At 53.0% G+C, this 23886-nt stretch overlaps 2 protein-coding genes across 3 annotated transcripts in view; both read right to left on the reverse strand.

Moving 5' to 3' along the window:
* The window catches only part of trap1 (TNF receptor-associated protein 1), an 11286-nt gene extending 9931 nt beyond the window's left edge, over window positions 1–1355 (reverse strand). Inside the window, exons 1-4 of the mRNA XM_056612445.1 lie at window positions 1127–1355; window positions 618–794; window positions 442–524; window positions 163–303 (exon numbers count right to left, since the gene is read on the reverse strand). Coding sequence (XP_056468420.1) covers window positions 163–303; window positions 442–524; window positions 618–794; window positions 1127–1253 — 528 coding nt within the window. The 5' untranslated portion in view covers window positions 1254–1355. The remainder of the gene's footprint in view (window positions 1–162; window positions 304–441; window positions 525–617; window positions 795–1126) is intronic.
* Window positions 1356–1423: 68 nt separating this feature from the next.
* crebbpb (CREB binding protein b) overlaps window positions 1424–23886 on the reverse strand; it is a 42981-nt gene continuing 20518 nt past the window's right edge. Inside the window, exons 8-31 of one of the 2 annotated variants that reach the window (XM_056612394.1) lie at window positions 23719–23859; window positions 23069–23186; window positions 22028–22184; window positions 21416–21478; window positions 20630–20751; window positions 18073–18261; window positions 16801–17163; window positions 16069–16239; window positions 15175–15349; window positions 14625–14743; window positions 13853–14092; window positions 12820–12908; window positions 11948–12028; window positions 11644–11700; window positions 11243–11320; window positions 11043–11110; window positions 10466–10616; window positions 9870–10016; window positions 9344–9457; window positions 8662–8827; window positions 7325–7492; window positions 6811–6972; window positions 5534–5815; window positions 1424–5231 (exon numbers count right to left, since the gene is read on the reverse strand). In XM_056612394.1, coding sequence (XP_056468369.1) covers window positions 2661–5231; window positions 5534–5815; window positions 6811–6972; window positions 7325–7492; window positions 8662–8827; window positions 9344–9457; window positions 9870–10016; window positions 10466–10616; window positions 11043–11110; window positions 11243–11320; window positions 11644–11700; window positions 11948–12028; window positions 12820–12908; window positions 13853–14092; window positions 14625–14743; window positions 15175–15349; window positions 16069–16239; window positions 16801–17163; window positions 18073–18261; window positions 20630–20751; window positions 21416–21478; window positions 22028–22184; window positions 23069–23186; window positions 23719–23859 — 5992 coding nt within the window. In that variant the 3' untranslated portion in view covers window positions 1424–2660. Of the gene's footprint in view, window positions 5232–5533; window positions 5816–6810; window positions 6973–7324; window positions 7493–8661; window positions 8828–9343; window positions 9458–9869; window positions 10017–10465; window positions 10617–11042; window positions 11111–11242; window positions 11321–11643; window positions 11701–11947; window positions 12029–12819; window positions 12909–13852; window positions 14093–14624; window positions 14744–15174; window positions 15350–16068; window positions 16240–16800; window positions 17167–18072; window positions 18262–20629; window positions 20752–21415; window positions 21479–22027; window positions 22185–23068; window positions 23187–23718; window positions 23860–23886 lie in introns of both variants that reach the window. The other variant, XM_056612385.1, reaches the window with a different exon arrangement.

Genomic DNA, 23886 nt, shown 5'->3' on the forward strand with positions numbered 1-23886 from the left:
CACACCTGTAGTGCACTTGTTAAAACTGCGAGTAAGACGATACCAAAATAACACAATCAAATAATATCTTCAAAATCCCCGTCACCCACTTCACCTCAATCAGGACACCAACGACAGAACCACACACCCCGACCAGTGACCCCGCTACCGGCGTGAGGATACCTGGATGGTGAAGGTGCGCTTCTCGGAGTCCGTCTGCAGGTGGATCTCCATGGGCGCCGTGTCGCCCCCCCCGGTGATCAGCTTGTGACGCAGCTTCTCCAGCGCATCGCTGCCGTTGGAGATCAGCTCCCGGATGAAGACCTGCGCCACACACACGGAGGGGACCCGAGGTTGACTTGGGCTCACGAGAACACAATGAGGATTCAATCATCTCTCCACATTAAGCAACATTTGGGGTGTTGGAAACAGAACTAAAACGTTTAACAAACACACACTGACCTCCTTCTCAGAGTAGAGAGACCTGGCGACAATGTCCAGCAGCTTCTTCGTCTCAGCCTGAAACTCGTGTTTGGAGAAGTCACCTAAATGGACGGCAGGTCAGGGAATTGTGTTACCTGGTCTGAACGCTGATGTAGAGTTCATTATACAACCTCCATATCGCATTCGTTTTTTACCTTTCACGTTCTCTGTGTCATTGATGATGGTGTGGAGAGGCTCCTCTTCGGGGATTTTCTCATCCTTCTCCGCCTCCTGGGTGCTGTAGTAGCTGGTCTGAGTCAACCCCAGCTGCTGCGGTCTCCATAGCCTGGGTCGGGCGCCCAAAGGCTGCTGATGCTGTCTTAGATGGGCATCTAATGACGCCAAATATGTTTTAGACAAGGTATACGCGGTTTGTGATTAGTGTGGTTATTTGTGGCGATCTTGCGGGGTGCCATGGTCTACGTTACAGCTGGTTGGTCTACGTTACAGCAGCTTGTACGTTATGCATTACCAGTTATCATCAATGGTGTAATGTTACGTCAGCTGAGCTGCATGGTCGGAGCACTTAATATTAATAAACATGAATGACAGTGAGGTCCGTCAGGCGGATATTAAAAGCATGATCTTGATCGGTTATCATGTCCTTCATACAATTGCAGTTCTTTATTATTATACTGCTACTTCTGCTCCAACACCTCCTTACCTCCGGACAGTGACCTGCTGGCTATCCGACTGACGTTACTGAGCCCCCGGTTAGATGACAGAAGTCTGGAGTTGACTCTTTGAGGGGTTCCCAAGGCGAACTTAAACAATTTGAGACAGCGAGACATGTTGGCATCAGGAGGAGGTTTGACCTAGTCCACACGGTGAAGGGATTCTGCGACGGAGCGGCAGGCAGTCGCAAGACCCAGCGTCAGCGCGTCGTGATGTCGTCACCGGGGTGTCTAGTGCGATGCCTGAGGAGAAAAGTAGAAACTACGTAGTTCCGATTATTTTTGTTATGAAACCAAATTAAAGTCTATCTTGAGAATTTTTCTCAATTTGCAACATAGTTTCTTGGTTATAGGGATTATTGCAGTCAATACGTAGTATTTGGTGTAAACATTTGCGGTTCTTGCGAACAATGTGTCGTAGCAATGAAACCCATAGGCAGTATCTGTTGCACACAGGTTTATTTAACAATATGGTATATAAGTAAGAAATGAGCCATTTTAACCAGTTTGTACAGTGATTTCATTCTTAATTTCTGGATATTTACAGTATTGTCTATCTGCATGATTTACATTAGAACAGTTCAACAATGTTTAATGCAAGAGAAAAACGGTTGCAAAGAACTCTCTGAACTAAAATCAGCAGTAAAACAAGTATATCCCACCACAGGCAAAAGAGGTTCAGGACTTCATGAGAATTTTCTTTTCTTTTTTAAATGAAGGAACAAAGAAAGTTTAACGTTGCAAGACAAAGCACTGGGCCCATTCCAGTTTATTGAACACCCCCGCACCAGTGGATGAACACGCAGTGCTGGTCATCCCATCCCATCCCATCCCCCCACACACCACACACCACACACCTGCCATGTCGTGTTTCGGTGCGTGTGCAAAAAGTCCCAGGTTCTATACAAACGTGTTAAACCTCCCGTAATCTCTGCAAACAGGACACAAAGTCTAACTTTCCCAAAGACGTGTCCTTTTTGAAAAATTTGAATATTAGAATAAATTAGCCAGGGGGGCAAAGAAAGGGAGAAAGAGGTGAAACCTGGCAAAAAAAGTTCCCAGACAAACTCATTTACAGTCTTCTCAACACAAAAAACGCTAGTAATTTTTCCAGAGGTACAAAAGAACCAAAATAAAACAAGACTAGATTTTTGTTTTGAGAAGTTTCATAAAAAAAAAAAAAATAGGAAGTCAACACCAGATCGTAAAGAAATGGAAAACAACCAAATTAAAACACAACGACCAGAACAACATACTCTTGTGGCCTGGTCTGAACCAAAAAATATATTCTTTGTGTTTAATTGTCCTCTTTTTTTTTAAACAGCAATTATTTAAACCCCTCCTCGTGTCGCAGAGGAGAATAAAGCAGTCCCTTGGTTTGAATGAAACGTTCACAGTCCTTAGGCCTCTCGACTAATTTCTCTGTATTCCTTTCAACTTTTTACATAAGTACAAAAAAAATGGTTCTTGGATGGAAACACGCAATCAAGGCCAATTGTTTTTTAAATCTTCCACCAAGCAATGCTACAATCCTTCGACGTACTTCTCCAGCGTGTCCCCCGTGGTATCGCTCCCCATCCCCATGTCACTGCCCAGCCCCCCCCGGTTGGGGGTGTTGAGCTGGGGCAGCATGGCGCTCTGCTCCGCCGTCCCCATGTGTCCCTGCTCCATGGAGCCCGCCATGGGCCCGCCCAGGCCGGGGTGCGGCGAGCTGGAGTGCAGCGAGCCGTGCTGCGGCGAGGGGTGCGGCTGCATCCGCGGCGACGGGCTGGAATGGGGCGGCTGCTGCTGCTGCTGCGAGGGGGGGCAGGGCGACTGCACGGGCGCCGGCGACCGCACCTGGTTCCCCAGGGCGTTGGTCATGGCCTGGCCGGGCAGGTGGGGGCCCCCCTGGGGCGGGCCCTGGAGCATGTGGGGCTGGGGGCTCATGGCGTTGGCCTGTTGCGCCGGGGAGCCCATCTGCTGCTGCTGCTGCTGCTGCTGCTGCTGCTTGAGCATCTGCTGCTGCTGCTGCTGCTGCTGCTGCTGCTGCTGCTGCTGCTGCTGCTGCAGGAGGTGTTGGTGGAGGCTCTGGGCGTCTATGCTCATGCCCGGCTGCCCCATCTGGGCCATGGGAGGGAGCTGGCCCCCGGGCCCTACTGCGGCCTGCATGGCAAGCTGCTGCTGCTGCTGCTGCTGCTGCTGCTGCATGCGGAGCTGCGAGTAGCTGGGAGGGCCCGGCTGCTGCTGCTGGGGGAACTGACTGTGGCCCTGTGGCATGCCTCCCTGCTGCTGCTGCTGCTGCTGCTGCTGCTGCTGCTGTTGCTGCTGTTGCTGCTGCTGCTGCTGCTGCTGCTGCAGCTGCATGCGGAGCAGGTGCCTGCGGTACTGGGCCGCCGCCTGCTGGTTACCGTTGTGAGCGGCGCTCATCATCTGCCCCTGGAGGCCCATGGGGGTCATGCCCTGGGGGCCCGCCTGCTGCGGCGCCTGCTGCTGCTGCTGAGGCGGCGGCGGCGGCTGCTGCTGGGCGGGCATCCCGGGCCTCAGGGCGTGGGCCTGCTGCATGGCGGCCATGGCCTGCATGCCGGCCTGGGGGCCCATCATGGCCTGCTGGGGGCTCTGCTGGGGCGGCCCCTGCTGCTGCCCCGGCCCCGGCCCCTGGGGCTGGGTGGCCTGGTACTTGGCCGTCCGCTGCTTGATGAAGGCCGCCATGAGGTGCGGGTTGGACTTGAGGATGTTGAGGACCTGCTGCTGCTGCTGCGGCGAGCTGGGCGACTTGAGCGTGCGCAGGAGGTCCTGCAGGGCGCTGGGCGCGATGTTGCCCGGGACGCCGCGGGGCATGCCCTGCTGCTGGGGCGTCAGGCCCGGCCCGGAGGGCCCCTGGGGCATGGCCCCGGGCATCTGCAGCCCCTGCTGCTGGGGGATCATGGGCCTCTGCATCAGCGGGCCCTGCTGCAGGGCCATCTGGGAGCCCGGCCCCTGCTGGGGGACCATGTGGCCCTGCTGGGGGGGCCCCTGGAGCTGCGGGCCCTGCGCCGTCTGCATGGGGCTCGGCACGCCGGGGCCCCACGGGCTCTGCTGCATCACCTGGGGACCCCGTGGCCCCTGCATCATCTGCATCTGGCCGCCCATGGGGCCGCCCATGCGGGGGTGGGCGAGCGGCACGCCGTTCATGGCGAAGTTCTGCTGCTGCTGCTGCTTGGCCTTAGCCACCATCTCGATCTGCTTGGCCACCTTGTGGGCGGCCATCAGGGCCTGCGGCTGCTGGGGGCTCTGTTGCAGCTGCAGCTGCTGTTGCTGCTGCAGCTGCAGCTGCTGCTGCAACTGCAGCTGCTGCTGCTGCTGCTGCTGCTGGACTTGGGGGGCCATGTTGTGCAGCGGCGACTGCTGCTGCTGATGCAGCGGGGACGACTGGGGCCCCGGCTTGCCCTGAGGGCCGGGCGTGGAGGGCTGGCTGAGCCGCCCGTTGTTGGGGAAGCCCGGGGCCATGACGGCCGCGTTGGGGGTCTGCTGCTGCGGTTGTTGTTGCGGCTGCCCCGGTTGCTGCTGCTGCTGAGGGGCCTGGCTGGGGAGGGGGAGGGGCGTCTGGGGCGTGTTGGGCTGCTGCCCCGAGGTGGGCGTGCCCGGCGTGGACGAGGACGGCGGGGAAGGGAGGGGCATGCGACTGCCCGCCATGGAGGCCATCCTGCGCCGCATCATCTGGGCCTGCTGCAGCCGGTGCTGCAGCTGCTGCTGCCGGAGCTTCTGCTTGATGTTGAGGCAGAAGGGGACGGGACACTTGTTCTCCTGGCAGTGCTTGGCGTGGTAGCAGCACAGGGCGATCAGCTGCTTGCACACGGGGCAGCCCGCGTTGGTCTTGCGCTTGCAGCTCTTGGTGTGCTGCACCACCCGCTTCATCTTCTGGCAGGACGGCAACGAGCAGTTGGCGTTGCGGCACTGGCAGGCGTGCACCAGCGACTGGATGCAGCGCTGGATGCTCAGGCGCCGGCTCTCCTGGGGGCTCTTGGAGGCCTCGCCGCTGGGGTTGTTGCTGTCGTCGTCCAGGCCCAGGCCCCACTTGACCATCTTGTGCTCGTGGCCCTTGATGCCGTGGCAGTTGATGCACAGGTCGAAGTCCTGGGGGGTGGAGGGGGGCGGGGGGGGAGAAGGACACACGATGCTGGTTAGACACACATGCCCGAGGGAACGCATTGCACTGGGAGCTTGGGTACTGGTCTGCGACTACAGCGCTGATTCAACGCTTCCCAGTCTGGTTCCTCAAGCTAATTTAGTTTTTTTGTGCTGTTAAATACTTGACTGTGCAACTCTGCTTATGCAAGTCCCATTGGTGAGACACACACACACACCCCGACACACACACACACACACACACCCACCCTGAACCCCACCCACCCCCCCACCCACCCCCACCCCCGCACCTCGCAGACGGTGCAGTGCCAGCGCGTCTCCACGTGGTTCTTGCACTCGTTGCAGGTGTACACGAAGCGGTCCTGGCCCTGGTTGTGCAGCTCCACCAGCATGCACATGGAGCTCCACTTGCAGCGGCGCAGCGAGCTGAACTCCCAGTGCTTGTCGCGGGCCAGCGTGAGGAAGGCGTCGCGGCCGTCCATCAGGTCGTTGCTCAGCAGCGGGTCGGGGTCCATGATGGGGGGGAGGGTGTTGACCAGGGGCCCGGCGTGGAGGTGGATCACGAAGAACACCTGAAGGGAGGAGACGGATGGATTAGGCACGTATCCCAGTAGGGCTGAACGATTCATCGAATTCAAATCGAAGTTGCGATATAATAGAATGCATATTATGCACACACGCAAAGGCTGCGATAAAAAACAAACAAAAAAATAAAGAGAATTGTTAAAGTTACTGACTGGAAATCAGTACGATTAATTTATTTTTCAATTCAATAGTTAAATAAAGAAGTTTATAATATAAATTAATCCTAACACATCGGCCTGGCCTAAAGGAAAGAGCAGTTTTTATGTTGACTGCTTCCAATGTTGTGTTGGTCATACTCAAGAATGATTTATTTCTCTTTTAGTGAATAACACACAACTTAAGGAACTTAATAAATTATAAAAATCGCACATTAAATCGCAATCGCAATATTGGTCAAAATAATCGCAATTCGATTATTTCCCCAAATCGTTCAGCCCTATTTCCCAGGCAACAGCAGGACATGTCCATATAAGGATATAGGACGGGTTCAAAGCCATATATCAACTTTTAGGTTGAAAAACTAAATATTTATTTAAAAATAAACACGTCAAGCAAGAAGCAATTATGTTAAGGAGGCTTATCAGGCCTCTACCGTGACTGAGTGGGACAAACCAATAAAGTCCTCTTGCTTTAAATGGTAAAAGGTAAATGTACCTCATTTATACAGCGCTTTCCTAAACAGGGGCCCCTCACAGAGTTGCCTGACATTCACCCATTCATGCACACACCGACGGCGGTGTGCACCATGCAAGGAGACAGCCAGCTCGTCGGGAGGTGTTAGGGTGAGGTGCCTTGCTCAGGGACACCTCGACACTCAGCTAGGAGGAGCCGGGGATCGGACTAGCAACCTTCGGGATACCGGTCAACCCGCTCCAACTCCTGAGCCACGTGCCGCTTCACGTAGTCATTACATGTCATAGAGGTCCACAGTACATCAGTCACTCATTACTCAGGCTAAATGATCGTTGTTGGCTCCGCCCACCTCCTTGTGTTTCTCCATGTTGGCGTAGAGCTTCTGGGACAGGTCATTGGCCACGTTGGGCATGCCCGGCTTCTTCTTATTGGCCCGGCTCACGCTGCTCTTGTTCTTATTGGTCTTCTTGTTATTCTTCTTCTTGGCGTTCTTGCTCTCCGCCTGAGCCCCCTGGAGGATGGAGGCGGAAGCGCATGACGTCAAGAGATAAAAAAAAAGACTTGAATATGAACCTAACCGGCTGCTAAAGGTGTGGAGCTAAACGGGACATGCTAACGAACCATAAAAAAACAGGGAACAATTTACACTTAAAGATAATTAGAATTTAAAGATTTTGACTTTAAGTCAACATCTTTGTGCGTGAGTTTGTAGTAGAAATCACCCAAATGTTTACTGGCCAAAACCTCCCCTCCTTGTGTGTGTTCGTATAGAGTGGTTGTATAGAGTGTGCGTTTGTATAGAACACACGCAAACATTTTCTACACACATCCTCCCCCTTTTCCCTCCTCCTCCTCCTCCTCACCTCGGGGGTCTCGCAGGAGGTGCTGTTCTCCTCCCTCTTGCGCTCCTCCTCCTCCTGCTCCAGCTCCTTGATGCTCTCCTCCAGGACGTTGGGCCAGAAGTCGCCCTCGAAGTAGGGCAGCTCGTTGGCGCTGGTCAGCCGGTCCTCCGTGGCCTGCTTACAAATGTCCTGAGAGCACACAGAGAGACAAGTGGGTTAGGGACCAGGACCAGGGGGGCCAGGACCAGGGGGAACCAGGACCAGGGGGAACCTGGACCAGGAGGGACCAGGACCAGGACCACGGGGGAACCCGGACCAGGAGGGACCCCCGGACAGGGACCAGGGGGGAACAGGACCAGGGGGGACCCCCGGACCAGGACCAGGGGGGACCAGGACCAGGACCAGGGGGGACCAGGACCAGGGGGGACCCCCGGACAGGGACCAGGGGGGACCCGGACCAGGGGGGACCCCCGGACCAGGACCAGGGGGGACCAGGACCAGGGGGGACCAGGACCAGGGGGGACCAGGGGGGACCAGGACCAGGGGGGACCACCGGCCAAGCGGACCTGTTAATCCCTCCAGAGGTAATGGCGCTGTTCCCTTTAGGAGAAGGGCCCTTGGCCAGGCAGTTCTGGCCTATAGAGCAACCAATACCTGGAACTCTACATCAAGGTCACTACGCAAACTATCAACCCTCACCTCATCGTCCATCTTAGAAAATGGCTGCTGGAAAATCAAACCTGTTGTCACTAGCTGGATCATTAATAATTTGTCCACTGCTGCTGATCTGTAGGCTATTATGATGTTTTACCCTGATTTGTTTTATTTTATTTATTTTTTTGCTCATTTATTAAGGGACCATCTGCCTTTAGCCTTTGGCTATAATCCTGTATAGTTACAATTTTATCAAAAACATATATACTTTGTCCCTTTGTGAAATAAATAAACTTCAAACTTCAAACCCAAGCCTGGGTGGGCCGGGGTTTATGGAGTCAACCTTAGTGCTCAGGAGTTATTCCAAAACACTGAATCCATTACGGCACCCGATGTGGGCAACACTTCTACATTTTCTTTTTCCTTATTCGAGTCTTTTACTGTTTGTCCATTTTGTTGTTTGCCAACCGTACCATCTGTTGACTGACTTCGTGAGCTACTGGATACCTGAATTTCCCCATGGGGATGAATAAAGTATCTAACCATCTATCCATCTCCATCTTTCCATCTATCAATCTATCCCAATATATTGGCCTTTACCGTACAGTATAGAAACAAGCATAAAAACATTAGATGATAATATTAGCGTCCTCAGGGCGTGCTCCTGATTAACCAGCTTCCCGGTCACAGGGAGTCGTGCTGACCTTGTAATCGTGCAGGATCCTCTCAGCGAAGGCCTTGTCCAGCATCTTCCTGTACCACTCCTGCAGCCTCTTGGGCTTGGGGATCTTCTGGTCCATGGGGTGGCAGTGGAAGATGTAGTCATCGCCTTCGCTGGGAGGGCAGGCCCAGATGTGACCGAACACATACCTGGAGGAGGAGGAGGAGGAGGAGGAGGAGGAGGAGGAGGAGGAGGAAGGAGGTGGAGGAGGAGGAGAAGTAGAAGAGGTGGAGGAGGAGGAGAAGTAGAAGAGGTGGAGGAGGAGGAGGAGGAGGAGGAGGAGGAGGAGGAGGAGGAGAAGAAGAAGAAGTGGAGGTGGTAGAAGAGGTGGAGGAGGAGGTGGAGGAAGGAGGAGTAGAAGAGGTGGGGGAGGAGGAAGAGGTGGAAGGAGAAGTAGAAGAGGCGGTGGAGGAGGAAGAAGAGGTGGAGGAGGAGATGTAGGAGAGGTGGAGGTAGAAGAGATGGAGGAGGAGGAGGAGGAAGGAGAAGTAGGAGAGGTGGGGGAGGAGGAAGAAGAGGTGGAGAAGTTTTTACAACAATGCCTAACTAAGGATCCACTGCAATTCCTCCACACTTGCAGAGGAGAAAGCCGTTGCAGGTTCCCAGCAGCGAGAGCTCGGGGGGGGGGGCTTTTGTGTGTAAAGGCGCTGCAGGCTAACACCTACCCCAGCTTCTTGACATACTCCAGGTAGCCTATTAGGATCTCGTGGTAGACGGCTGTCCTCAGGAGACGGGGCTTGAAGAAGTGAATGCTGTCGAGGTACGAGATGTAGACCCGTCTGCGCAGAGGGAGAGAAAGGGGAGGGTCATTAGAGGTGTGCTACGCAGGTAAATACTGCGTACGTATACAAGCTAGGAGGAGCTTGAAGAAAGATAGATAGATACTTTAATAATCCTTTACAGGAAATAACAGGGACACTCCAGCTTCAAGACAGAAATAACACCACGCATTTCCTCAGATAGCTTCTATACTTAATAAGTTAAAAATAAAATAAATATTAATAAAAAAAATGCAAAGTTATTTTTGTGCATTGTAAAACCTTGTAGCAGCTGGTATGTAAGACTTCCTGTATCTCTCGGTTTTGCACATTGGTGCAATCAGTCTCTGACTGTGCTGCTCGTGACCCCCTTCAGGGCGATCTGCAGCCCTCAAGGGGGTCTCGGTGTCTGGGTGAGGGGCGGGGGGCGTACCTGGTGTTTGGGAAGGGACACTCCGAGCCGTACTCCTGGACGTGCATGCCGAAGAAGCACACGTCCACCCCGTCGATCTCCTCAAACGCAAAAAGTGCTTTGGTTCTGTAAGGGAAGGTCTCCATCATCTCGCCCGAGTCCACAAACCTACGGCCCAACAGAACACATGAACCCGGTCATCCACAAGGCCAGCAGGGCAAGGTTTCAAGGGCAAACAACAATGAGAATCCAAGCGCTGTAGGTCAGACTTTTAGCGTCAAATTAGCGTCATTTGAGGGAAATGCAACATCCATCAGCCATGCGCTGTGGAAATCTTCATGTTTCCAGCTGACTACACCTGCTTCCTGTATGACCCATTATAGATGTTAGGGCATTTCTTCCCTGATCGGCTTGGGAAAACCATCTTGCCCGTCAATCACACAACACTCCTCCACGGTAGAGCAACGTGCGGAGGGAGGGAACATTTTTGGGTTTGCTCTAAAATCGTGTTGATTTTTCACTTTACAACTGCTGAACCGGTACCCAAGGCCCCCACGGCGAAGCACACACTTCATCACTACAGAACCAGAGACCGCCCGGCTGACGACTGGACCTACCTGGACTTCATGCCAGGTTTCACCTCCGTGTGTTTGTCCGAGCTGGCCACCACCCGGACGAACACCTCGCCCGCCTCCGGGTGGTTCTGCCGCTTCAGGTACTTGTTCACCCGGTCCTCGATGTAAGTGCCCAGGCGCGTCGTCTGCAACCCTGGAAGGACGGGGACGGGATGGCGGAACAGATTAATGACATTTAACAGCTGCAGAGGAGTTTTGTGTTCTTTAAAGCCCGTCGATGCTGAAGTCCCCCTCTTTACTCGGGTCAAATCGTTATTCTATCTTTATTGATCATTTTTAAATCAATCGTTTGCTTTTAATGTTTGCTTTCCACCGTCCGCTTGTTTTGTACAGACTGTTTGATAGAGTAGACACTGAGTCTCAAATTAATTTCCTTTGGGACGATAAAGTTGATCCCATCTTGAATCAGGGATTGCGGCGTGGCAACAGACAGATGAAGACAACGTGAAGAGGTCTTGTGTTGCTTTGACCTCAGCCTCCACGGTATCCACACTCGATCTCTCCGTCTGTCTGTCACGGAGAGCGAGCGGACGTGATGTTCGGATGCAAGGCAGCTTACTTTTGGCTGAAAACTTGTTGTCTTTTCTCGTCTTGGTGGACTTCTTGAGGCAGTTGTCACAGATGAAGCTGGAAGACAATACGGCAAAAATAAATATGAATAGTGGGTCTCAGAGAGGGAGACGGAGACAGAGGGGGCTTCAGGGGGGGGGTCGTAAGAACACATAAAGCAAGGGGAGGTGGACTCATAAAGAGACTTACCCCGACGGCCAGATGACGTCATAGTGCAGCACACAGATCTGGTGCATCTTCCTCCCGCAGTCTTTACATTCTACAAACCTGGGAGGACAATGGTGAATGTTAAAGTGACTGCATTTATACAGCGCTTCTCTCCCCAGTGGCCACTCAAAGCGCTTTACATTTCTGCCTAACATTCACCCATTCATGCACACATTCACACACTGACGGCGGTGTCGACCAATGCGAGGCGACAGCCAGCTGGTCAGGAGCAGTCAGGGTGAGGTGTCTCGCTCAGGGACACCTCGACACTCAGCTAGGAGGAGCCGGGGATCGAACTAGCGACCTTCCGCTTACCAGCCTATCCGCTCTACCTCCTGAGCCACGCTCCACTTCACAAAGTCCTAGCTAGTGTTGGTACTTACGGTTCAGGGTCCAGCGAGTCGTTCTTCTTCTTCTCAAACTGCTCTTTTGAAATCATTCTAGACAGAGAACAGGACGGCCGACACAATGTTTTAAAACACAAGATTAAAACGAAAGACAAGTGAGCAAAGTGCGTGTACGACTCCGCCCTCAGGTGGAACGCAGGTAATTGTAATTGATGGGCGTGTTGTGTGACACATAAAAAAAAAAACAGAAGCCGCTAATTTTTAACCAATCAGCAGACGGCAGCGGGCCTGGCCTTGCGTCCGGGGGGGGGTTAGGGTGGGGGGGGGGGGGGCAACTCACGTCTGGGGCTGCGCGGGGTCGTCGCCCAGGGTTACGCTGTTGCCCTGGATCTCGTTGAAGCACTTCTCGCAGAAGTGGTACCTGTGGGCGAGAAGGCCATGTTGGGGTGAGCTGCGGACACACCCACGGTGGCGGTACCGTCACGCCGGGGCCGACAGAGGCGGAACGAGGGGGGGTGGAGGGGGACGGAACGGGGGGGCGGGGTGGATGGAACATAGTAGGGGGAACCGAAAGGCAGAGCGAGGGTGGTGAGCATGAGGTGACAGACACAGACACACGCACACACAGGTGAGTCACGTATGTGGGGGCAGGATGCCGTCACGGTCAGACACGCAGACGAGGGAATGGGTGAAACAATAATTCAATTATACATAGAGCGTGTAACAAAAAATAACTGCAATGATCGTAACACACCGTGTTAATTAAGTAAGTGATTACATGTAGGAATTCAATCATGGATGGTCAATTATGTTTTGGATGTTGGTGGTTTAATCGTTAAGCTCTTATTGCCAAGGCTCCGAGGAGAAATGATTATTAAAACCAACTGCGAACTGATTTGGTCAAGGACCGAAAAACAAAAAATAACGAATACTAATTAGAACTAAACACATTACGTTAAATGACATCCATAATAAAGCCCACGGGTTTTAATTCTTAATTTCAGCAGCAGTCACTACGGTACGGATTAAATAGTTAATATTTCTGGGGAAAGATTAGAATGCGGTAGCCTTTTCTCAACACCAGGGGGAGCTTCTGAGCTGGAGTTCAGTCTGGAACCCAGCGTTTGCCTGTTTTGCACACAACCGGTAATTGCTATAATGATGCACACGGACCCCTGCCCCGACGTCCGGCGGCTCTGCGGGCGCACTGACCTGTTCTGGTAGCTGAAGTAGGTGCCGTCCCTCGAGATGGTGCACAGCTGCTTGCCATAACAGCAGAGGGTCTGAGGCGAGAACTCGTACTGCGGAGACAACCAGGACAAACAGGGGTTCATTCAGCCGTTCAAACCAAGTATGCAGTCCCAGGAGCAGTGCTCCCCTAGCCACTGTTTAAGGGGATCATTTGCTCCAGGAGTTTCCGTGCAAACGACACTGACATTTGGAGCGGTTTTCTAATTCCTACAGCGTGTTTGTGTTTCTTATCGGGACGGTGGTAAATATATCGCCGCTGAGTCAGCAGAACTATGACTGAATGAAGTCCCTCCAGCCACATTGTCCAGAGATAACGCTGTTTGATTTAGTCTGATTTTGTGTATATACACACACTAATCAGATCTATGCATTTTGTGGGATATAATTTGAAATAAAGTGTAATTTCAGAAGTTGCCTGGACATGCAATGGACAATTTAAAAAAAAATAAAAAATTCTACAGGATTTTTGTATTTCTTTTCCGACACACTCCGGAGTGTCTGAACATCTGTGATTATTTTGACAAAAATGCACAAAGTTGTGTGAAAGTCTGGTACGTTCCGCTAAAAATGCTTTTCCACACTCTGCCCGAGCAGGCACGTGTGTTGACCACGCCCCTTGACCACACCCCTCGCACTTGCTCCCACGGAACCCGACATGTGCGTATTTCCCACGTCCTTCACTACCGTTCCCGTCACGACTGCTCCGATTGCTTTCTTTCCCTCGTAGGCGGAAGTTCCCCTTGCTCCCACAGGGGGGGGGGGGGTCACCTACCCTTTGACAACATTTTCCCTTTCAACCACTACCTTTACAACAACTAGGGCACATGTCCGCCCCTATTAGCCCCTCTCTCCTCCTCCTCTTCCCCCTCTCCTCCTCCCCCAGCCCCCCCTCTCTCTGCCTCCCCCCGCTCCCCCTCTCTCTGCCTCCCCCAGCCCCCCCCTCTCTCTGCCTCCCCCACGCTCCCCTCTCCCCCCTCTCCCCCCCCTCGCTCACCTTTCGGCCGCAGCAGTAGCCCAGGCCCTGCATGACGGGGTCGATCTCCGCCTCGAACACCTCCGCCAGCTTGGAGCAGTACTTGTAGACGCGGGACGTCTTGCGGTTGTACAGCCAGGCGTTGTTGAACATGAGCCACACGTCGTCCACGTACTGCCAGGGCTCCTGGAACTGGCCCGTGTCCAGCTTGCGCTTGATGGTGGACAGGTCCATGGGGGTCTTCACGATGTCAAAGTAGTCCTGGAGGGAGGGGAGGGGGGAGGGATGAGGCCGTTAAATACATGTTGGGGGGGGGGGGGGGGGGGGGGGGGGGCGGCTATGGATGCATGATTATCAGAAATGATGATCTATGAAAGAAACCTCTACAGGATTATAGACAACGTATCCTCATGTCTGACTACGGATGTCATGTATGTAATGTGATGCCACGAAAAAGCATTAGTTTAATTATTAAGTACAACATTAGACCAAACTTCACATAATGGAACCAAAAAACGGGAGATATAAATCCATAACATAAAAGGAATCGCTGCTCTGAAATTGGCTGTGCATCCTGAAATGAAAACGTGGTGGTGGTGGTGGTGGTGGAGGTGGTGGTGGTGGTGGTGGTGGTGGTGGTGGTGGAGGTGGAGGTGGTGGTGGTGGTGGTGGTGGAGGTGATGGTGGTGGTGGTGGGGGTGGTGATGGTGGTGGTGGTGGTGGTGGAGGTGGTGGTGGTGGTGGTGGTGGAGGTGATGGTGGTGGTGGTGATGGCGGTGGTGGGTCCACTCACGGGGATGCCCAGCAGCATGGGGTCGACCGGCTGTCTGAAGGGCAGGGACTCGGGGTCCTGGCGGTAGAGGGACTCCAGGGTGGGCATCAGGGCCTGCCTCAGCTCCTCCGGCTTGAAGACTGCAGGGCGGGAGGTCAAGGGTCGCCATTAGAGGGCTTTACAGACCCTCCCAGGTGCTGAACGTGCTACATGTCTACCTCATATTCTGTTGGTGTTTACTGTGATATCATGTCCATTCAATTAAAAATCAAATGCAAAATGAGAAGGGGCAAGAAGGGTTTGTTTTTGTTCATTGCATGTTCAGGCATCTTCTGAAATGACTTTATTTCAAATGAGGTCCTACAAAATGGACATGTCTGATTAAGTGTGTATAGATCAAAAAAATCGGACCTAATCAAACTGCGGTATCTATAAACAGTGTGGTCGGAGTGACTTCCTTGTAAACAACGTTAACATCTCTTCCAAAATGTTGGCGTTGCAAAGGTCGCACTGAAAATGATTTACAAGAAGCAAAACGTATTTTGTTTCTCAGGGCGGTTTGGGTTCCTACTTTTCCTGCGGTTCTGCGCGGCGGAGGTCCCGTTGGTGCCGTCCTCCCCCTCCTCCTTGGGCTCCACCTTCACCAGGGGCTTGGTGTCCTCCGTGTCCATGGGCTCCTGCTTGGCCTCCAGCACCTCCTCCTTCTTCACCGGCAGGGGCTTCCGGTCCACCTCCTCGTGCTGGGGCTGCAACACAGGGACGCCGTTACCAGCCTGGGGACACTTACAGTATGGACACGGTCTGCTTATGGATGTTTAGGGGTACTGGGGGCTTGGGTGTGAAGTGCATTGGCTTCTCCACAGGGGGGGGGGGGGGCGACTAACGACACGAGGCCTGGAGACGGGGAACGCTTTGGTGGATGGAGAGCGTGCAGAGACTGCGTTCATGGGTTTGGTTATTTCGATGGTTCGAGCAGCCATGATTACTGCGTCTCCGTTTCTAGATCTTGACGAAGAGGTTGCCCCTTTAAACCCTGATCATGCTGTAATTCTGATACTTTATCAGATCTGTAAAGATGTAAAAGATAAGAACTGACATCGAAAAAGTATAAGTTGAGTATTCTGACAAGGTATTACGTTTTGATTCTTAATATACGCACTTATTGTATGTCGTACGTCCTGGCACTGAAAAATAGTACTTGCCCTGTGTAGCGTCTTAGCCTAGCTATCATGTAGTACACAGGGAATGGGTTAACCTAGCCAGTGTCAATGCTTAGCACTTGTTTCTATGAACATCTCTACTGTACCGACAGCAATATATTGTTTCTCTTTCTTCAGACTATGTACTTAATGTAAGCCGCTTTGGATAAAAACGTCTGCTAAAAGCCCTGAATGTGAATTTTCAATATAAGGTGTGGAAGTCCATCCACTGTGTTCCCCCAGGAGTTCTCGTGACGTCTCTCTACCTCGCTCTTGATGTCCATCTGCTTCTTGCCCGAGCCTCCGCTGCCGTCCTCCCTGGGCTCCGCCCGCGTCTCCGCGGTGACCATGTCGGGCAGCGCCTGCTGGGAGCTGGCGTCCGCCACGGAGCCCGGCGTGGGGGCGTGGTTGTCCACGCTGGCCGCGGCCTGGGAGAGCTGCGGGGGAGACACAAGGGGAGAGGTTGACCGTACTGGTATCCGCCGGGAGGGGACGCGCAGGACGCGCGAGGCGAGCCTCTCGGAGCTTCTGAGGGGATGAATAATTCACGCGTTATGCGTCAGCCCCGTTTAATGATCCTTAAGGAAGGTGGTGTGATTAAGGCGGGCGTGAGTGGGTCTGAGAAGAGGCCGGGGAGCAGAGCCTGGCGGTGCGAGAGCGGATCCGGTCGGGGCGTTTGTAGTGAACTCGGATTACAGTTCAGCCTCTCAGAGCCCAGGCGTTCTCAAAGCCGATGAGTTGGACCAAACGGTCAGGAAGACATCGGACCGTCTGCATCGCCCGTCTCTACTGGGGGGGAAGAGGAGGAGGAGGAAGAGGAAGAGGAGGGGGAGGAGGAGGAAGAGGAAGGGGAGGAGGAAGGAGGAAGAGGAAGAGGAAGAGGAAGAGGAAGAGGAGGAGGAAGAGGAAGAGGAAGGGGAGGAGGAGGAGGAGGAGGAGGAGGGAGTAAAGGGTGGGGGAGTGGGTGGGGAGGGGGGACAGGTTGGGAGGGGTCTCACCGGTGTGCTGGGGTGTTGCGGCTGGACAGAGGAGGGCTGCTGCGGCGGGGGTCCGGGCGGGTCGGGCGGGGGCTGCAGGGGGGTGTGCGGCTGGGGGGGGGGGGGGGAGGCGCCCCGGCTGGAGGGGGGTCCGGGGAGGCCTCCGGGGACGTGGGTGGGGGTGGTGGAGCACGGGCCGCCCGCCGAGGCGGGGGTGGAGGGCCGGGCGGAGGCGTGGGGGGGCGGCTGCGGGGGCGGGGGGTTAGCGGAGGCGTTGGGCGGAGGGGTGGCGCGGAGGGGGGGCTGCGCTAGGGGGGCGCAGGGCAGCTGGGACCCCAGCGCGTTGAGGGGGAGGTTGGAGCTCTGCTGCTGCTGCTGCTGCTGCTGCTGGGGGGGGGAGAGGGGAGAGACGTGCACGTGGAGTTAGACATGTGCACGTGGAGTTAGACACGTGCACGTGGAGTTAGACACGTGCGTGCCGTTCCACACGCACTCGGTGGACTTCAAATGTCAAGCAGTCCGCCGCAGAGAGAAGGCAGGAGGAGTGCGAGTGTGCCTTGGTCCTCTTTGACAACACGCTCCAGATGTTGGGCGGATTTAATAGGCTTCTTGAATCGTTACCGCTTCAGTTATGAAATACCTTTGGGACTTGCCAAAATAATATTTTAAATGAGATTATTGAAGCCGCATGAGGATTATTTATGCACGGAAACGGCTACGTTAAAATTGTCGCAAAAGGTTTATTGACGACGGGATATTTTTACGAGCCGAAATCGGGATTCATCCGAGGCTCACCGCAAACCACATGCCTCAAACACAGGATGCTATTAGCAGAATGGGAACCCAGGGAGGCAACAGCTGCACCATAGGTCAAGTGAACAACCCTCGCTCAAGGCCCAAAAGGCCAGGTCTGTATTTCAGGCTTTGCAAACGCATGTACACGGGAAGTAATCTAACATTAACCAGGTACTCTCCCTCTCTCTCTCTTGAAATTATTTGAGAAGAAAATCAATAAACAATTTCCCTCGGGCAAGACAATAATCCTGCCCATCTTTGGAAACTTTTTGGGGAAGACAGAGTAAATATTAATAATATCAAATGTATTGAAGTACTGGAACAATATGGATTCCATGGTGGACTCTTTGAAGCGCACACACACACACACACACACACACACACACACACACACACACACACACACACACACACACACACACACACACACACACACACACACACACACACACACACACACACACACACACACACACACACACCTCTTGCTGTGCTTACCTGTGAGACGGCAGCCTGCGACGTGCTCTGGCCCAGGCCCACGTTCACATTCATGGGCCCCCCTCCCCCGGCAGGGAAGGGACCCTGGGGCAAGAACTGGCCCTGGTTGGTGGGCTGGCCCACCATGTTGCCGGCGTGATTACCCATCATGCCCTGGGCCTGAGGCATCCTTGACGGGGACATGCCCATCTGGAAAGAGGAAGGAATTAAACAGGGTTCTTGTTGAGTCTTGGATGTGCGTGAGGCTGCGTTAGCCTCGTTGTGTTCGTGGCCGGGCGAATCCACGTTTCTCTGAGCAAGAATTTCCACTGTGAGTCAGCCGGACCATCAGAGGACCATAACTCGCGTCCTTCGATCTAACACCGTGTCCATCCATCGATCCGTCAAGCTCCTTGTCTTAAACAGAGACGGTTTCGCATTCGGACGGAGTTCCTCACGTGGATATCAAGACCCCTTCCCTCAGAACCATCAGCCACATTATTAATATCCCCTTTGTGGCCGGGTAGAGGTTCTCCCCTCTTGCATGGAGCTCAAGTGGCTTTACATCAAAACGGTCCACACACTAATTTTCCTTCTCTTCATGGAGGATTCATGTTACACCACAAGCTGAGCTTCGTCAGGTGCGTCGGTATGAGACGAAGGCCAGGCCCACAAGACGCCACCCTCCTCTGATTCGCTGTATACAGCCATGCTAGCACATCCAGTCTGTTAACACTTCTGCTCGATGAACCGAGGAATCTGTTTCTCGGCCTAAAGCCCGAATGCCACGCCCATGTCGGGAGGAATATATTTTTATTTGACGTCCAGTCAAAGACTTATAATTAGGGCTGGGTAAAAAAATCTATTTAATCGATTTTGGATTGAATTCATTTACATTTTGTAATATCGATTCATAGGGCATGAGATCGATTATTTTATTTTTTTGACCATTATTATTATTTTTGCACTATAATAAACAATACCTTAATGCAATTTGCAGTGATGGAATGTTGTAGTTCAAGTACACTTTCACTTGCAATTCCTTTCTAATTTCAAAATTGCACTTTTGAGACTTAAAACCTGTTGTTACAGGTGAAGAGAAAGTACATTTGTATTGTGTAACGCAGTTGAGCCCTTTTCATTATTTAAGAGCAGATTGAATCGAATCGAGATTAATCGATTCAGAACCGTATGAATCAAAATCGAATCGATTTAGGAAATTGGCCACAATACCCAGGCCTACTTATAATGCGACTTTTAATAAGACTCAATCTGAAGCAAGAGAGACTATGGCCCAATCCCATTTCTACCCCTTCCCCCTCCCCCTTGTTTTGAATGGGTAAGGGGAAGGGGTAAGGGGTAGAAATGGGATTGGGCCTATGACTTCCGGGCTTGGGTGAGTCTTAAAGCGAGGCGGGGCGTGGGAGGCAGCGGGCGCGGGGCGGCTGCGAGGACCCGATGGCTCTCGGGAGTACACAAGCATTATTGAATGTGTGCTCCGAGTACACATGTAGTATTGAACGGTTGCCAACCATAATAAACAGCCTGGGGCGAATGCAGAGTACGGGCCACCCCCGCGCCATAAAGCATCCTGCTGAAGGGGCCCGGGGCCTCGCCGATGGACGCTAAGCACGCCGGGAGGCCTTCCAGAAGAGGATCAGAGGCAGGGGAGTGCTGAACACCTCTGATGGAGGGCTGTGCAATAAATACAATGATTGATCGGGATTTCAGTTCTTGGGTCAAACGATCTCGGAACTAATATAATCGAGTTGAAGAAAAATCTTTTTTTTTTTTTTTTTAATCCTATAATCAAGCATATCTATTTTATTCATTGAATGTTATAAATTCAATGAATGGATAAATATTTGAAAATATGGTATTTTCATATCACCAAATATTTTTCTTTTTAAGGGGAAATTTCAAAATTCTTAGTTACAAAGGTTTTTTTTTGGAGAGAAATGCTGAAATAATGCAACAAAAATAATCGTTAGATTAATCGTGATTTCGATATTGACCAAAATAATCGTGCTTGTGACTTTGATGCACAGAAGTTTGAGTTATTTCCGGACCGGAGGAGGAGACGATGGAGGAAGGCTTCTTCCTGAGCGAGACTAGGTTCGACGCAATAACAAACACGCGTGAGAGCGAAAGGTAAAGAAAGAAGTTGCGTTTCTCTGTAGGGATCCTTTTCATAATGTCAGAATATAATCTGAGCACAAATAAGCACTTTTAGGGGAAGTGCGTTGGGAGTGGTGAAACTGCCCCAAAGGATTACCTTGCAGCCGTTTTCATGCATCACGACTGCAATGATGTCGCGCTACACAGGTCCAATCTCAAAAGATGGTTAGTCAATCAGATCGAGATGTTCCTCAAACAGAGCCCAGGGTGACCAATCCCACCGGCTTCCTTTAAGGTAGGTACCGTGTAGACACAACCAAGGGGAACATCCCAGCCTTTCGAAGCCTACACCTGCCCACCGGGGGACTGGATGGGAGAGGAGAGGGTCTCGGTAGGGGGGGGGGGGGGGGGAGACTGGATGGGAGAGGGGAGGGTCTCGTGGGGGGGGCGGGGTTCTTACCGACGGCACAGAGCCCATGTTCATCTGAGGGTGGTTCATCGGGGAGGCGGCGCGCGGCCCTATGGGCGCCTGGGCCATCTGCACATTCTGCGCCATCGCCATGGGGTTGAACTGATTCATCCCTGGGGGGGCCGGGACAGAGGAGAGGAGAGGTGGTTAGACAGGGGAGGGGGAGCATGCACACACACACACACACACACACACACACACACACACACCTTATTGGCGTCTGTTTACTATACTTGGAGGCGTTGTAATTGAATATCGCTACACGCCGCTGAGTGTTTTATTCAGTTAGCGACCGGGGCTGAGAGACAACACGTGAGGGTTCACAGGTTTAGGGAGAACAAGAGCCTCCCTTTATTGCGGTACAGTCGTCTTCACTGTCCAAACGACATGTTACCGTGTGGATTAAGTTATAGAGCTGCCTCGCCTATAACCAGCTAAATGTGTTTAACAATTTGCACAAATTAGGTTCAACGATCAATTGCGTTGTCGGTAACGGTAGAAACCACACCTGAAATCACACTCCTGAAACCCTGATGCTATATGGAGTCTCTTCCTATGGAGTTGGATCAGTCATTGTTTGTTCTTTCTATTTATATACTTGCCAGCGCCCTGCCGTATCAAGACGGGTATCCATCGATACACTGACAACCACCCAATCTCGAGTGTTTTCCCTTGAATAAAATGGTTATAGAGAGGGCTAAAGCGGAGGCGAAGGGTGTGGTGGTGGTGGTGTTGGTGGTGGTGGTGTTGGTGATGGTGGTGGCGGAGCATGCATACCTTGAGAGCCCTGCATTCGGTTCAAGAGCTGATTTGGCACATTGGGCATAGGCACAGGTCCATCTGCAGGAGGGATAGCACAGTGTTTACAAGCAGCCACGCGACTGCATCAGCGCTCTCTGGACGCTGGTCTCGCCCGTCCTGGTGGGGTTACAGCCAGGAGAGCCCCCGGGGAGAGGGGAGTGGGGAGAGGAGTCCTGTTGGCTCTACACTGGACCTTAGATCGCCCGCGATTTCCCTTGACTTCATCTGCTTTCTGCATCGTTGTAGTTTATCGGTACACGTGTTCTAATTAGGACTTTACCTGCGTTCTCCATTTGTGTTGTTTATGGGTACACACGATTTAATTAGGACCTTAACATGCGTTCTACATCGTTGTTGTTTATCGGTACACATGTTTTAATGAGGCGGTGTTTGACTGCGGTGGTCTGAGCTTCTACATTAGGTCAGCACTTCTTCTATACTATCCGTTCATTGCTTGTCCCACACCAGCCCCTACATGCTGAGTTTGGCCACAACAGACATCAAAGACGAAGGATTTTTCTACACAGAGGTCGGCAGCAGAACAAATTCAATAAAGGAATAAATAAAAAATCGACTGACGCCACTCACTGGGGGGTCTGACGGCCTGACCGGGGCCCATGGCGTTGGGCTGGCCCATGCCAGGGCCCACCATGGCGGGCTGCTTCTGGAGCCGCGAGCGCCGTTTCTCCTCCAGCTCCTTCTGGATCTTGTAGATCTTCTCCGCCAGGAAGTGGTAGTACTCGTCCTGCGAGAGGGAGGGAGGGAGGGAGGCACACGTCACGTTCACGTTCTCACGCAGACGCCTGACTTCATCCCATGCAAAGTGAACTGAGGGGGCTGCCTTTATGTATGCCGAGTGCGTGGATGAAGTGTGTCAGGGTCTGGGTCTGACTATTGTCAAATTAGCAGTCGACTATAACTTGTGTGCTTTCCCTCCTAACCATTATTCCGTCTGTTTCCGCGTGTTGCGTTGACTGCGACTGGATGCCTGGACCCTCTTTAGGGTGAACCGGCAAGAACCCCATCACCATGGACATTACTTTTATAATCCAAATTATAAAAAATGTTTATCCCTATGTTCGTCAATTATGGCACCCATTGCACTCCTGCACATCCCTGGAATTAGGGATCCCCCACTCTGCATTCCTTCTCAAGATTCCGTCCTTGCTAGTTATGTTGTTTCCTGCCAAATGGGGGGCTAGGGTCAGGGGGGAGTGTCATAGGTGTATGGCCCGTGAAGCCCTATTGATACTGTACCTGTGGTTAAAGGCTATACAAATGAAATGAAAGGGCATGACCCAGCTCGACTCATGCACGCTCTCATATGAAGAGCGAGGCGTTAAGGCTTAGTTATGGTTCCACGTTGACGCAACGTCAGGGGGTTTACGGACCCATTTCGGGGGGGCGGCGGCCTAACGGGCGCCTCCCAAATACTGTAACGTTGCGTCGGGGCGACGCAGCAGCGAGGGCTGCGATTGGTCGGCTAACGTAAACCCGACGCAGGAATAAAAACAGCTTCAAGCCCGCGTCGAAGCGTCTGCGTGGTCATCTCGTTGCGTCGACGTGGAGCCACGACAAAGCCTTCAGCACCGCGGGGCTGCGATGGACGTGAGGCGGTCGGATGCTTACCCTGCTGTTGGCCGACTCGTACATGTCCCCCTCCACCTTGCGGGCGTAGGCCACCAGGTTCTCCATCCTGCGGTCCTTCAGTGCGGCCGGGTCCGGGGTCGGGAATATGGCTTGTACTCTGTGAGGGGGGGACGGGACAGGACGGGGGGGTTACTACTGGACCGGAAACATCTGGCTGATGACTCTTGACTTGAATGAGTGAGTGCGAGAGTGAGTGTGAGAGTGAGTGTGAGAGTGCGAGAGCATGTGTGTTTGTGTGCGTGTCTGTGATTGGGTGAGTAAGTGAGAGAGAGAAAGCGAAAGCGTTTGTGTGATCGAGCGAGTGAGCGAGTGAGTGAGTGAGTGAGTGAGTGAGTGTGAGAGAGGGCGAGGGCGAGTTTGAGACTGTGCGTGTGAGTGAGTGAGTGAGAGAGAGAAAGCGAAAGCGTTTGTGTGATCGAGCGAGTGAGTGAGTGAGAGAGCGCAAGTCTGTGTGCGTGTGTGAGTGAGTGAGCGTGAGACAGCGTGTGTGTGAGTGAAAGAGCGCGAGTTTGAGAGTGTGTGTGTCAGTGTGAGACCGTGTGCGCGAGTCAGTGAGCGAGTGAGTAACTGCGAGAGCGCGTGTGAGAGTGCACGAGCATGGGTTCGTGGCAGGGCTGCTGGGAACTCACAGCTTGTGCACCAGGTGAGTGCGCAGGTCCTGAGTGACGTGCTCGTGCCAGGACTTCCTGACCCCCGACGCGGAGAGCGGGCTGGCGGCCGGCAGCTTGCCCATGCTGCCCCCCACCAGCGAGCCGTCTGCCAGCAGCTGACTAGAGGGGGGGAGGGAGAGAGGGGGG

Source organism: Gadus chalcogrammus, chromosome 2, assembly GCF_026213295.1.
Source record: "Gadus chalcogrammus isolate NIFS_2021 chromosome 2, NIFS_Gcha_1.0, whole genome shotgun sequence".
Taxonomy (NCBI): domain Eukaryota; kingdom Metazoa; phylum Chordata; class Actinopteri; order Gadiformes; family Gadidae; genus Gadus; species Gadus chalcogrammus.